The 14,444-nt window shown below is 39.4% G+C and overlaps 2 protein-coding genes and 2 non-coding genes across 9 annotated transcripts in view; 3 read left to right on the top strand and 1 right to left on the bottom strand.

Moving 5' to 3' along the window:
* The window catches only part of Sulf1 (Extracellular sulfatase Sulf1), a 40,557-nt gene that overhangs the window by 7,125 nt on the left and 18,988 nt on the right, over positions 1-14,444 (bottom strand). The window lies entirely within an intron of this gene.
* TRNAF-GAA (transfer RNA phenylalanine (anticodon GAA)) lies at positions 9,503-9,575 on the top strand. The gene has a single exon. It is a non-coding gene; the product is annotated as a tRNA-Phe (tRNA).
* On the top strand, positions 9,683-9,755 carry TRNAV-AAC (transfer RNA valine (anticodon AAC)). The gene has a single exon. It is a non-coding gene; the product is annotated as a tRNA-Val (tRNA).
* Positions 11,935-13,811, top strand: LOC108659463 (uncharacterized). The gene is made up of 3 exons (XM_018112396.3): positions 11,935-12,126; positions 12,286-12,458; positions 12,526-13,811. Exons 1-3 carry the CDS (start codon positions 12,009-12,011, stop codon positions 13,678-13,680), a joined length of 1,446 nt encoding a protein of 481 aa, XP_017967885.1. The 5' UTR covers positions 11,935-12,008; the 3' UTR covers positions 13,681-13,811.

Raw genomic sequence — 14,444 nt, forward strand, 5'->3', positions numbered from 1 at the left:
TTATTCAAGAGCCGTCAAGGCAAAGGCAGCTGCTGCGCCTTTTGCAGCTGTTCTCTCTCTCTCTCTCTCTCTCTCTCTCTCGCATATTTTATGCACCGATTGACCTTCCGCACGGACAGCAGACAGCAGACAGCAGACGGCAGACAAGGGCTCTTGTCACCAAATATTTGCAAAAGATTTCCTGTTTTCATTTTCTCAACATAATTTTTGTTCCCTTTTTCGTGGTCGGGTGAAAGAATCAGAGCAATGAACATTTTGCCCAGTTTTAAGGAGCTGTCATCGTTGCTCTCGCTGTCGTCGTTGTTGTCGTTGTTGTTGTTGCTATTGCTGCTGTTTCTTGAAGTGCACCGGTGTCCTTGCTGAAATTTATGTGCCACTTGCCGGTGAAGTGAAAACTGCTTTTACTGCCGTTTCTTTTTCGCACTCGCTCTGTTCCTCTTTCTGGTAATTCCAAGCGAATTCCAGATGCAGCTTGCGCTCGCTTGGCTTGCCAGCACTCGAGCAGGGGCTGCTGCGCTAAGGGTTGAGGGTTAGGGTGCAGGCAGCGGCTTGAGTGTGATTTATGCAGTGCATTCTGCTGTAAGGAGCTTTTACCATTGCCACGGATGTTGCAACAACAAGCTTATTGCCATTTTCCCCTATTCTCCGGCAAATAAATTTTGAAATACCTGAGATATGCATTTCACATAATGCGCAACTCTATTCAGCTGCCTCCAAGTTGAGCAAACACACTTATTTGTGGCCTTCACTGAAATTGAGCAAACGTTGCAAAATTTTGCTAACAATTATCTTTCTATGCACTGCGACCTTCGACTCAAAAGAGCACCTAAGTCTCTCTCTCTCTCTTTCGTTTAACTCTCTTACAGTCAGAATAACGCTCGGCTCTGCTAACTCTTAAGTTTATGAATTTAACTTGCAATGCTTCGTTGGGTTTTCATATGCTTGGTTTTTATTTATTTTCTTAAAATTTGTTTTTGAAAAGTTTAAGAGCCCAGTTGCCAGTGCTTAAGTTTTTAGTCAGTTTTAATGTTATATTAATTCTAATCTCTATAAATAAGACTGCTTACAAAAATATGTAATCCTTTAGTTTAAGAATCAAATGATGATCATCATTTAAAAAAATATTTAATGGATATTTATCAAACAAATGAACATCAAAATGGAGAAGAAAAAGTTCACATATTTTAAATATCGTACATAATAATCATATAGAACATATAATCATATAAAACATTCTATTTAATTTATTCTCACCACACTTTGTAAGCTTAATTTATTCATCTTCATACAATCATGTCTTTGTTTTAAAGTTCTCATTAAAATGAAACCGTTTGCAAAAAAATTGTATAAAGAAAATTAAAAATAAAAATTTAAAGAAGATCCCAGCCTTTGCTTTAGTGTATTATCTTTACTTAGTTGTATTTTTTATTTTATTTAAATAAGAATATTTTTGTATGTGGTCAGTTAATATATATATAGTCTTTGGTTTTTGTAATCAACTAGTGCAATTTTTCAAACGTATATTTCGCTTACATTTCGCAACCAATTCGACCTGCAGCGACAAGCCCATATCATCTTTGCATGGACCATTCGATACATACATTCATATACCTATATCTGAAAACTACACGATTCGAATGGTCTGCTGTTTATTTAAACTGTGCACAGCGGAGTAAAAAGAAATTGCTGTTATTTTCGCTTTGAAATGTGCGCCCATTTATGTTAAAATGCGAATGCAAACAGAAGACGGAGCAGCCACGGGTTGCCACAGAAATATCTGGCGAAAATGGAGATCGAAGGCGCCTCAATAGGCCACTTGACGGGGGCACGAAGGAAAACACATGCCAAATACATGTGTGTGTGTATGTGTGTGTGTGTATATATGTATGAAAGTGCTCGAAGTTCGAGTGTCTTCAGCAGAGCAGCAAATGCAATATTTTGCCTGGCCGTTTTATTTATTTATGCCCAATTATGCTGCATTTCTCGATCGAGTGGCTGGAAATCGCAAGCAATTGTAGCTCAAAAGAAAGCCAAACAGCTGAAGTGGCTTTTAGGTAAGCAGCTGGCAACAGACAGTGCCCAGCATCGGCGTCAGCCTCTTCTTCTGCTTCTTCTTCTTCTTTTTCTTTGACTCCCGACTCATCGACTTCCTTATTCCCCAAGGTTGCTTAATATGCAACAGCGGCGAGAACAAGTTTTGCGCTGCTGCTGCTGCTGCTGCTGCTGCCCAGCATGACCCACGTCCATGGCCCTAAAAAGGAAACATGTTTGTGGCCACTGGCCGCTGGCCCCAGACCAAAAAGGAGCTGCACAAATACAAAACGCTGCAAACGCTGCTCTTTTTATGTGCGGCCTCTCACGGCCAGTCGCCGCCTTGACAGGCGTCACGCATGCGCAGACAGTGCACCCTGCACCCTGCACCCAGCAGACGTGGACCCAAACCTTAAGCTGGAGCTGGAGCTGGACCTGCTCTGCCGGCTAGCAACAGCAACAAAATGAATCTCTATCGCTGCCGCAACAAATAAAGAGCCCACACGATTCTCTCTGATTCATTCATGAAGTTCATGATATTTATTTGCTTTGTGTCCTTCGCTCAGCTCCGCTCGCTCTGTCAACTCCGCTCGCTCTGCCCGGATATTGTGAGTTTGTTAGGCCGTCTTGTTATGCTCTTTGTTCAGTTCTGTTCGGTTTCGAAACGGTCTGTGTTGCTCGGCCTGGCCTGTTGCTATGCGCTCGTAAAATTTAATAGCAACATCTTAAGTATAGTAGCCTTTGTGCATTTCAACATTTCGAAGGGTTTTGGCATCGTAGGAATTTCTCTTGGAATGGGACATCAAATGAAATTTAACAAGAAAAGAATTAATACCCTTTGCAGCTATCTTTTCAAATTTCCCTCCTTTGGTGTTAGTTGCCTGCAATCAGATATATCTATCTATTTCTATAAATATGATGTTTGAATAACTGATTGCCTACGTCTTTTTATGGTTCCTACGTCTTTTACTGGCTTAGACTGTATTTGAGTTGCTTAATTCTATGACTGAGATTTCTAGCTATTAGTTAAATTTTATATTTAATTTAAATATATTATGATAACACACAAAACCCTTATAGTGCTTCATTTTAACAAGATCCTAACTATGGATTTAGAAGAAGAAAACTATTCTGATCAACATAAAAGAGAATTAGACAGTTTGTTTTGATAACATTTGAATGCTTCACAATCCCTGCAGAAAGTATTTAATATTTGAAACATAACATAACGTAAACATAACAAATCATATATTTTATATGTGGGACCCCTGTTTTCAGTAGTTACTTCTAAAGTTTGTCTTAATTTTAGATTAAATCAAGTCTCTAATAATTTTAGTAAATAGATATATGCTAAATATATTTTTGAGATGTTTTTAAGAAAATTATTTGTGTCTATACAAATTAAACTTAATCAAATTCCTATATTTCTTTTTAAATATGTTATTTATTTATTTCAATAAAGTTGTATATATATATAATCACAGCAAGATTAAGCTAGTTGCTAATAATTGTACTACAGTTTCAGCAAAATATATATTCAGTAAGCTGGCAGAATTTTATACTATTCATAGAGACTTTTATCGAGCTGCATTCCGTTTTCTCTCAATTTCATTAGCAGTCGAAGCTTAAAATATTTGACAAGACAAGATCACATTACATAAAGCACATTTACCAGGGGAATCTCATATTTGGCAGGCCGAAGATGGATCTCTCCCATTCTATTTCTGGCACAAACGTGACAAACTGAACAGATGCATATCAGATTATAGCACTAGCTGATTACGCAGCACAAATTGCCATTGTCCAGTCGAAAGCATCCATCCATCAGATGGACGGACGGCTGTACGTTCAATGAAATGCAAATAAATACATGTGTATTTCAATTAGCGCGCAGTCCGAGCCAATTGAGTCCGGACTTTGGAGGCATTCGCGGCACGCAATGGCGGTTCGTCCGCCAGGGTAGTGGCTGAGCTTAGCGCAGATTTATGAATATGCAAATAAATGGCAGTTGGCTTCTTGATGCCACTAATCCGACAGCCAGGCGACAGTCGGCATTCAATGATAAGTCTCGCTTATCAGCGACGCCGCCGTCCGATCCGCTGGAGCAGGATTGGACTCATGGCTCATTAGTGCACATGTCAGCGACTCGCGTGTGCAAATGGTTGTCCACCGAGAGTGGGCAGCCCACAGTCGTCATGGCAGTGGATCGCATTTGGGGCAATCGTTGCCAGAGCTTTGCGCAGTCAAAGAGTCTGCAAACTCGAAGCCAGCCGCGTGGGCTGTCGCATCTACTACTCCGGATCCATCCATTTCAGTGCTTAATTAGGCAATTAGGCAGGCAAGCCAGTTAAGGACTGACTGAACAGCAAGTGACGGAATGGGCATCTCGGTGCCAACTCAATTTAACGCTTAACTAACTATTTAAAAACTGCAGCATGCGCTGTGCAAAAAGCTATAAAAAACACGCACGCGGGAGGTGTGGGCTGTCGGACACGCCCACACGCCCACACGCCCACATGCACACTCAGCCAACGTCAGCATCTTCCACTTCCAACTCGAAGTTATGCCAGCCCACAACATTCGTAAGAACGCCAAACCACTCGGTAATATGTAGCAAATGCCATCTGGGTGGAGCCCAACTCGTTGGAGAGGCGCAGGCGAGGCGAGCGGAACGTCGCGACGTCGCTTTGCAGAAACACATTAGACAGTTATTACGGCTATGAATATTTAAGTGTTCAGCCAGCTCCATTATGCAAGATTTATTTCATATTTGGTCAGTGGCTTAAGCTCCTGACAATTCGATAAACGTCAACAATACACAAAAAGATTTCTTACCCTAAAAGCTAATACGCCTTTTCAGCTGTACTAAACAGAGCATACGTATCTTTGAAGACTGTATTGATCTGTTTATTAAACAGCTGTCGATGCAAGAGTAAGAGCTGATCGATTGTTAGATATCATGTATTTCACGCATGGCATATATAAGGCATAAGATCCGCATTCAACTTGATCAAATACTTAAATATTAATTGATATACTTAATTCATTAAATAAATGAGATAATAAATAAATACAAAAATAAATGAGAAAATTAATAAATAAATAAAAATAAATTAAAATTAAAAAAAAAAAAAATATCAGATTAAATTATTAGTTTTTTCCTCAGATTAAAAAAAAAAAAATAAAATAAATAGAAAAATATAATAAAACTAACTGATATAATATATGATAATAGGATATATCTCATTAATAAAGTTCGTAAACATAATTTTGCTATACCTTTTTACAGGGTAACTAGAAAAAGCTAGTAAAAATTAATAAAAATAAATTGTAAAATTTATTGTTTATTTGTATATGCGAAAATGAAAGAGAAGCACGAAACCTGCTCAATGTGAATGACTTTGGCACACGTTCGGATTTTCAGACAAGTGTCAGACAAACAACAAATGTTAAAGATCTGTGTGTGCGTGTGTGCGTGTTTGTTTGTATGTGTGTGTGTGTGTGGGCAAAGCAGCAGCGAAATTAATTTGTTAACAAAAACAAAACATAAATACAAATTGAATGTACGTATGTATTCAAATTTGAATGGATTCAAAGCGCTACAGCTAGGGGCTCACTCTTTCTTTTATTTAAATGGCTACAAATTGTTTGAAATATGCGCAAATAAATCATAATATCAATGGGTTGGACTTTTGGACGAAATGTTATGAAATACCCTACTTCTAAAGTGATGCGCGAGTAAACTTTTCTGTTATAGATTGTCTCTTGAATATTTTTAATTGAACTGATAAAGTTTAAAGTTATGAGTTTTTGGCTTAAATACCGATTCGAATTCCATGAACAGTTATTAGCTACGAGTTTACTTTGGGTTCTATAGCTAGGCGTATAAGTGTCGTTTCAGTTTAATTACTCAGAAAAAATAAATTGCTTCAACTCAATTTCATAGATTGTCATATTAAAAGAAAGTGTAAAAAAACTTGGGCACTTACTTATGCATATCATATTTAATATAACTTGCATAAAAGCATTTAACTCATTCATAGTTTTTAATAAATGTACCTATACCTAGAATAATAATAATAGGCACTATTAAATTCCTATTGCAGCTTTTAGAGAATAATACTATAAATTGCGAAATCGCACTCTTGAGTCAATAAAATATTTTGGAATTTTTAATTTTGAATGTGTGAATTCGCAATCTGTTGAGCAATTTGCAAAATATGTTTTAGCCGTTAACAACGTCAGCATAAATTTAGCTTGCAGTTGACATTTAAAAAAACTCCAAGTTTATATTTTATAAATATAAAAATAGTAGGTATTGGCGTTTTCGGCAATTATCAGCTAATTGCCTGAAGGTTTTCCTCTTTAAAGAATTATTATTAAGTTCGTTAAGTTTGGGAAAGGTCAAATGGCAATGGCAACAGCTGCAGTCTGTGGTGCGGTGCAAGCCAGCACCAACCGAGCTGGTTGTTGGCCAAGTCCAGTCGAATTGAAATAGACAAATTTGAATACACTGACTAATTGGCTATGACGACAGGAAACGTTCGTTTTTCTATGCACCTTTGCCCCGACACAATTGGCCAATTACAGGCGAACATTTAGATGAGAATGCGACTAGGACAAGCCCTATTACAGCTGTGGTTATTGGTGCTGCGGTGCCATAAACAAATCAAATCAAACAGTGACCCACTTACAGGCTTACACAATTTTCCGCTATAACGAACTAGCAAACACACACATGGACACGCATACATATGCATGCAGCGACAGTGACAGCGAAAAGTCATGTTGCAGTTGGGTAAAAAAAAAATAGAAAATGAAACATTTTCATTGAATTGCAGAACAAAAAAAAAAAAAAAAAAACAAAAAATCAAAAACAATCCTCTTAACTGTAAACTCAACTGCGGTTTTTTCAGCACATTTTGTCAATTTATATTCAGAAAGGACTCGTTGGCCAAAGGACTTCTGCAACGTTGCCCGACATTTGCATATGACCAACTGAAGTTTCGGACAACTTGGACATGTGGCAAATATGCAGGGAAACGGACGGAGAGACAGCAGATTCCAAACGAGACCAAATTTAAGAATTTCGAGTGTTAAAGCCTACGGAAATGTGAAGTAAAATATGGGATACAAATTCAATACTATGCCAAACGAATAGAGAGTGTATTAATAGAACATCAAAGCGTAAAGAGCCTTAATTAGCCACATTTAGATCATCTTCTCATATTATATTATTTACATGTCTACTATACCAAATGCTCTGCCCATAGCACATCTCCTACTACAGAGTCCTTTTGCAAACAGGCAAAAATGGGCGCACAACTAGTAGTAGTAGTAGTAGTAGTAGTAGTAAAATTCTAGATCTAATTGCGCATAGTTTCAAGGAACTTTGAACCAAACTGGCCGAGAAAGCGAAATGCACTCGTTAGAAACACCTCAATAAAAATAACAAATTCGAATTTGCGGCTCGCCAGCTGGGGAACAGCTTAAGCTGGCGGAGCCAAGAGCAACAGGGAGAGAGGGAGTGGAGTGAACGCAACTAAAATAGAAATTCTAGTGCAAATGTTAAAAATTCTCGTGACATATCACAGGAATGTTGTCTGGCTGTCTCCATTGTCGTCGTCGCTGCCGCATTTGAAGCTGCTGCGAATAGTCGCAGCAGCTAAAACGCTTCCAGACACCGCTCGTCGCACCCCTCTCTCACGCTCTCCCATGAATATTCTGCTGATGGCACCGAAAACAACAAATTCGACGACTATTGAAAAGTTGCCTACCTTGGACTAAATGCCCTGGTCAACAACTGGGCTGAGCTCAGAGTTGCTGCAGCGGGCTGGCCATAAATCATAGCTGCTGGGTGGGCGTGGCTTTGGTTGGGTCTTCTAAAGAATTTCGGCTGCTACTGCGATCAGCTTTCAACAATATGAATCACTTGCAAAGAAGAGGCTGCTGCTCCACCAAGACACCGACGCCGACGTCGAAAACAAACCTTTCCCTGAGCCTGAGAATGCTAATGGCCGTCAGGGTTCAGCTTTCAGTACGGGGCGTCAAACGGAAGCCGCATTAGTTACACACACAAACAGCAAAAAAAAAAAAATAAAATAAAATATAAAAAAAAAATCAAGAAAATAAGATATCAAAACGCACAGGAGAGACGTTCGACCCTATACATATACATATATCAGGTGATTCAACCACTTGTCGACACTCAGCCCCAAGGCAATCGAAGCGAGGGACACGAGCCGCTCCGATGACACAAATGCAAAAGGAGCCTCGGCATTGACTGGCCTTCAATCCGACTTTTTATACTCATTTCTCTTATGAGCAACTCACATGAAGAAGGTCACATTAATAAGCATTGAGTAGGATCGCATAATAGAGGTGATGGCTTATCAAACTCCACTTACCCGAACCAGAACAGATAGTTTCAGTACTTTATACTGTTACTCAAAATAATTGAAATATTTGCTTATTTTTATTTTTTATCAACAAGAAAAAGATTGTGGTATGTAATAGCTGATAAGGCAAGTCTGAACTATTGAGACCAATTTTATATGAACTATTAAATAAAATAGTAAATATTAGTTTATTTTTGTGTATTTAGTTTAATAATTTGCATTGTATATTGAATTCATGAAATCGTAAATTTTTTGAACTTGACCAATGTTTATAGTTTATTTTGTCAATATTTATGTTTGGCTGTGAATTTTAATTCAGCCGATTTTGAAGCTTTGCCAAAAAGGTGGCACTTAATTTTTGATACTGCCCGCTACGATTCGATGCAAGCGCTGAAAAGCATTAAATATGCTATAAAATGTTTATTTTATTGCGCACAGACGTCATTAAGTTTACAATCTAATGTCGTGTGGATCACGTTTGATATTCTTGTTTATTTTCCCTGACGAAAGTGTTGTAATATGTTTTTTTTTTTTTTTTTTTTGCATAAACGATTTTATTTTTAATTGACGCAAGTGCAGCTAACAATTGTCAGCCTGAAAAGTTTGTTTGATGTGCATAAAATGTCTTGAAATATTAAATAGACGCCGTTGAACTAAGTTACACTTAGGCGCGAGAAAATGCTGCAGCTGCAAAAAGTTTTCCAACTGCAGCCAAATTTATAAAGACGTGCAACTGTCAGCGCAATTCTCATGGCTGCCTGTCTAACAATAAATAAATAAATGAATATAAAACGAGCCAAAAGCTGCGCAAATGTGGATTTTAGTGATTTATGTAGCATATACGAAATATTGTGTATGAGAAATCATCTATCTATTTATAGAAAGCCGAAGCGCAAGTATTTCTTTTTATATTTTGCTTACATTGTTTGACCACAACTTTGTTTTGCAGTGTATTGTATTATTGTAACAGCAATACATACATACATATATATTTACATATTGGGTGTGCTTTGCATTTGCAAATTGATTCGCTAAGTAGATTCCATTCGTCGTTTGCCACGCATCGCTTATTAGCCGAAATAGCTCAGTTGGGAGAGCGTTAGACTGAAGATCTAAAGGTCCCCGGTTCAATCCCGGGTTTCGGCAAACGAAACTTTTTGCAATTTCTTTATCTATTACTATTATTATTAAAATTTTTTAAATTTTATTTTAGACGTTTGAAATTTTATTTTGCTTAAACTAAAAAACAATAAGTTTCCGTGGTGTAGTGGTTATCACATCCGCCTAACACGCGGAAGGCCCCCGGTTCAATCCCGGGCGGAAACATATTGTTATTTATTTTATAGCAATTTTTAAAATTAATATTATAAATTATTATATCACTCATTGCTGCTATTTATATAGTTTGGCATTGGATTTTCATTTCTTGACATAACTTATGCATATGTATTGGAAATTGATATTCATTTTCAGCGAATTATGTGTTGCGATGAAAACGATTCAAGTAGAAGAAGACAATTTTCATCACACATTTATGTCTAGAGCTGTTCAATTCTTCGGGCTGTGATGTGCAATCTGATGATCTACGGTCTGCGCTTTATTTGGATTGTACGAAAATAAATAATGAGCAACAGTCAGTCAAAGCGCCAAGCGCCAATGTTTTCTATCTGTCTGGTTGTCTGTCAAGCATATAAGAACGACAAACGTTTTAATATGCTTTTATTAGCCAAAGGCACTGGGAGGGATCCGCATCGGTCGTCGCCTGTCGGTCGGGGTAATTAGACTCCATTAGTGGCACTGGCAGACACTTCCTTGAAGCATTTGCTTAGACTCACACACACACACACGCACTCAGACACGAGACGAGCATGTATACAGAAATTGATGCAAAGTGCTCAGATGTCTCCAGCTAGCTGTATTAGTATCTATATATCTGTATCTGTATCTGTGTCTGGATGTGAATTATGGGCACCATGTGCTAATGCTGATATGTGCTCGCTTGGACTGGTGCTGGTTCTGGTGCTGGTGGTGGCACTTGATGCGGCGCTCATAATTTTTGAGCCATTAGACAGCCTGGTGCATAAACTCATTAAAATGTACTTGAATGCCTCAAAATATGAGGCGACGCGTTGCGAAGATGGCAGATGGAAGCGATGGCCATTTGGCGTCACATTTGCTTAATTTGTCGAGCAGTGACAAATGACAAGGAGCAGCCAAGAATTCGCATTGCCATACCCTGCTTCCCGTTTCCCCCTCATCTAATATTCTCTCACAGAAGTGCCAGAGACATGTGTACAATTTGACAGTTTGATGCGCAACAAGATAGATTGGCTTACAGCGACGATGGAGTCTGGATTGGGATTGCAGTTGGAGTTGGAGTTGGAGCTGTGATAGAGTAGACTTTACGCAATTTGAGACAACTCGAGCAAACACTTGAGATTGCCGCCAGAGGGATGTTGCTTGGCTCGGTTGCCTGCTGTCGACTGTTGCTGCAACATTAATGACGTTTGTTTGCGCTGTCAGCTAATGAAGATGTTGCACAGCGCCATCCATATTAGACACTTGCCACAACTCAAGTGGCCTGGCCAGTCATTTAGGGTTGGGCCAAGGTGTGGCAACACCCAACTCTCCAAGTGCATTGCTTAATTATAAATGCTTGTTAAGTGTAATAATAATAATACAGCGTCTCTTGGCGTCCAATCAGGATTCGAAGCAATTTCTTTAATATTTATGGTAATTTAATAGGACTCTCTTGATGTTTCAATTGAATCTTGATCTTAATAGATGTTAGCGTGAAAAGCATATCAAACGATTGTTGTCTGTCTTTTGATATCAAATACTCAAACCAATGTTTTGGATTTTTACCTTGGGGTAGTCAGGGATATATAAGATATATGATAAGCTGTCCTCCCTCAGTCATAGTTTAATGGGTATAAATGATTAGAAAGTGGCATGAAATACAATAAATTATAAGCGTAGTTATATGTCTATGGCAAGCCTAGAGTATGTATAGAGATATCTGCAAGTTTGCAAATAAACAAGTTACATACATTCCATAATAATACCTTCGCTATCAGGAGTCTATTAATATAGATAGACATTCGTATTTGATGCATTCGTACATGAATGCATTTATTGAATTTCAAGTTTTTATAAAGCCAGCCGAAAGTCATCGAACAGTTTGGCACACGGCTTTAAGCCAAGTTAAGTGTGCTGATTCAGTACCGCCGTTTTCAAAGTGTTCTACGGCTCTGCAATGAGTCACGACCATTATCAGCTTTACGAAATGAATCGTAAGGGCTTAATTCAGGTGGGGTCTCCGCATAAGAAATACTGAACTTTAGGTCGCATGAATCACAGTTGGGTACTGACCGCCCTCTGATATCGGCTGTCTACCGTCTACCGTCTGCTGTCTGTTATCTGTTAACTGTGCAGTTAACGTGATTCCAATTGGCAGTCATCAATACACCCAATGATATCGATGTTCCTTGCTTATAAAAACATATTTAGCTGACCATTAGAAAACAGTTTTGGCACAGCCATCGAAGCGAACGAACCAAAAATAAAGACGAAAAGAAAATGGCTGTGGGTCAAACCAACCCAGATATCTTCATAGAGGTGGGAAGTAACACCCGACCTGACAGCAAGCTGCAGAATTGCTGCGTCAATCGTCAGAGATTGCACTCCATCATAACAGGTGAATAGATGAAACGATGATACGCGCAACTAAAAGCTATCACAATTATAATAAAGTCCAAATATATGCCGCATGCCATTTCGATTACCAAAAATTGCATTAGCCTAAAATTAGCGAAAAAGCGCATCGAATTTGATTTGTATTCAATCTAATTCATAGGAATGGTAATATTTTCCTATGGAGGCATGGACATGGCACAGGGTCTCGGCTGGAATTTGTACACTGGAATCGCAGACACCCAACAATTTTCGTTCTGTTGGTTCATTGGCGTCATTATTGGGGCGATATTGGGAGCAGCTGCATTTAGCCACGTGCCCAAACTCTTCTTCTACGTGAGTGAGAAAATCAGAGACTATCTATAAGATTGCATTTGAATAATGCTCCTGTGCTTCTATCCAGGCCTTTGCAACTGTGCTGCAGCTGATCGATGCCATTATCTGTGTGAGTGCGCCGTATAACTACGATGCTATGGTCGCAGCTCGATACATTGGAGGCATTGGCATTGGCTTCATATCGGTGGCCTTTATCATACACAACGCGGAGGTGGCGCCAAACGACGCTCGCGGCAAGTGGTGCGCCGTAGAGCAGTCCGGCCTGGGCTTGGGCATAGCCGTGCAGGTGATCATGGACTCAATGTGGAACCCGGCCCTGCCCTTTGGCAACAATCAAGTCCACGGCATCATTGGAATTGTGTTTGCTATTGTTGCCATAGCCGTCCTGATACTCTCGGTGGAGTCGCCCATCTTTTACCTGCGCCGCAATGATTACGACAAGGCCAGTGATTGCCAATGGGAGCTGATGGATAAAAAAGCAACGCCAAAGGATCAGCGTGAGGCGCTGGAGGAGAACAAAAGTTACGTCTCGGAGGGCACACACGAAACCATTGGGCACGATCTAGTCGTTGCCATCGTTCCCTGCATCAAAATGCTGCTCTGCCGCTGCCTCGTCGCATTCAGTTTTTCGATGCCGCTCACCCAGACAATCATAGCGAGCAGCGATGCCTGGAAGGGCACTCTATACAGCTGGCCAATCATCGTGTGGAGAATTTTGCGTTGGATCGGCACTCTCATTTCCATATTAGTGATGGACAAGCTGGGCCGCAAGCTCCTCGCCATGCTGGGCCTTGTCTGCATGGGCGGCCTGATGCTGGGCATGGCCGGCATCTACTCCAACTACGCCAACACGAATAGTCCATACTACATGGGGCAGGTATGTCGCCTCTCCATGGCCTTCCAGATGTTTGCCGGCCTGTTCGTTGCATGCACGCCCGCCTACATGGGCGAGGCATTCCCCATGCGAGTCAAGCCCTTCTGCGTTGCCCTCATCGTGTGCATCGAGCAACTGATCCACATCATTGTGATCGTCACCTTCAAAAAGACTCCAGACAGCTTTTACAAATACTATTTGGCTGTCGGCATTATCCTACTCATAAGCATGCTGAGCCTGTTGGTGACGCTGCCAGAAACGACAAAGATGACACTACGAGAGGCTGGCCATCGCTTCCGCCGCCTTCATGACATATCATTTCGAGGCCCACTAACGAAGATACGATGAATTTTTCAACTGAAGTCTCATACACGCTTGAAAATATACATATATCTCAAGCTAGGCAGTCTAATTTTATTTAAACTAAACAGGAATCCAATTAGTGATAGGTTGTGCTTATAAGAAAAATGTAAAATAAAGAAAGCCTAAAGAACACAATTGTTTGCTGTATATAATTAAAGTTTAAGTTTTAACACGTTGAAAACAGAGCTCGAATACCGTTTGGATTCTTATTAAAGAATTTCGGTAAGAGAATTTGAATCGTCGACAGATCGAAATTTGGTATATAAATGCGTATAATTATTTTTAGCATACAAAGTGCGATGAAGACCAATAATAGTAACATATCGATTTTAGTATCAATAAACTGAGAAATGTAATAAAAGTATTAATATTTTTATCAACTTGTTACTACTTGGCATTGATAGCCTCACGCATTTTTGTTATCTGGGGATTACTTAAGATTTGTGAACATTAGGTGAATATGACAGAGGGTCGAAGGCATTGCCAACATAGACAAGTGAAACTGCAGAGATAATCGACGCGCAGATACCCTAATGACGCCTCCGAGTTGCTTTATTATATACTTTATTATTATAGAAGTGAAAAAGAGTACATATACTAAAGAGTCAAATTTATACAAAAAATCAAGTTGTGTAAGAATGCTGTTCCCAAAGTATGATATTGAAAGACTGTTGGTCTGTCTCTCCCCACACCACAAACTTCAAGAGGAAAGAGCTCCAATGCGGGAGATTCTTTCGCCGATTTCATGA

The sequence above is a fragment of the Drosophila navojoa genome, chromosome 2 (genome assembly GCF_054131105.1).
Source record: "Drosophila navojoa isolate 15081-1374.11 chromosome 2, UAZ_NAV_1.0, whole genome shotgun sequence".
Classification (NCBI taxonomy): Eukaryota; Metazoa; Arthropoda; class Insecta; order Diptera; family Drosophilidae; genus Drosophila; species Drosophila navojoa.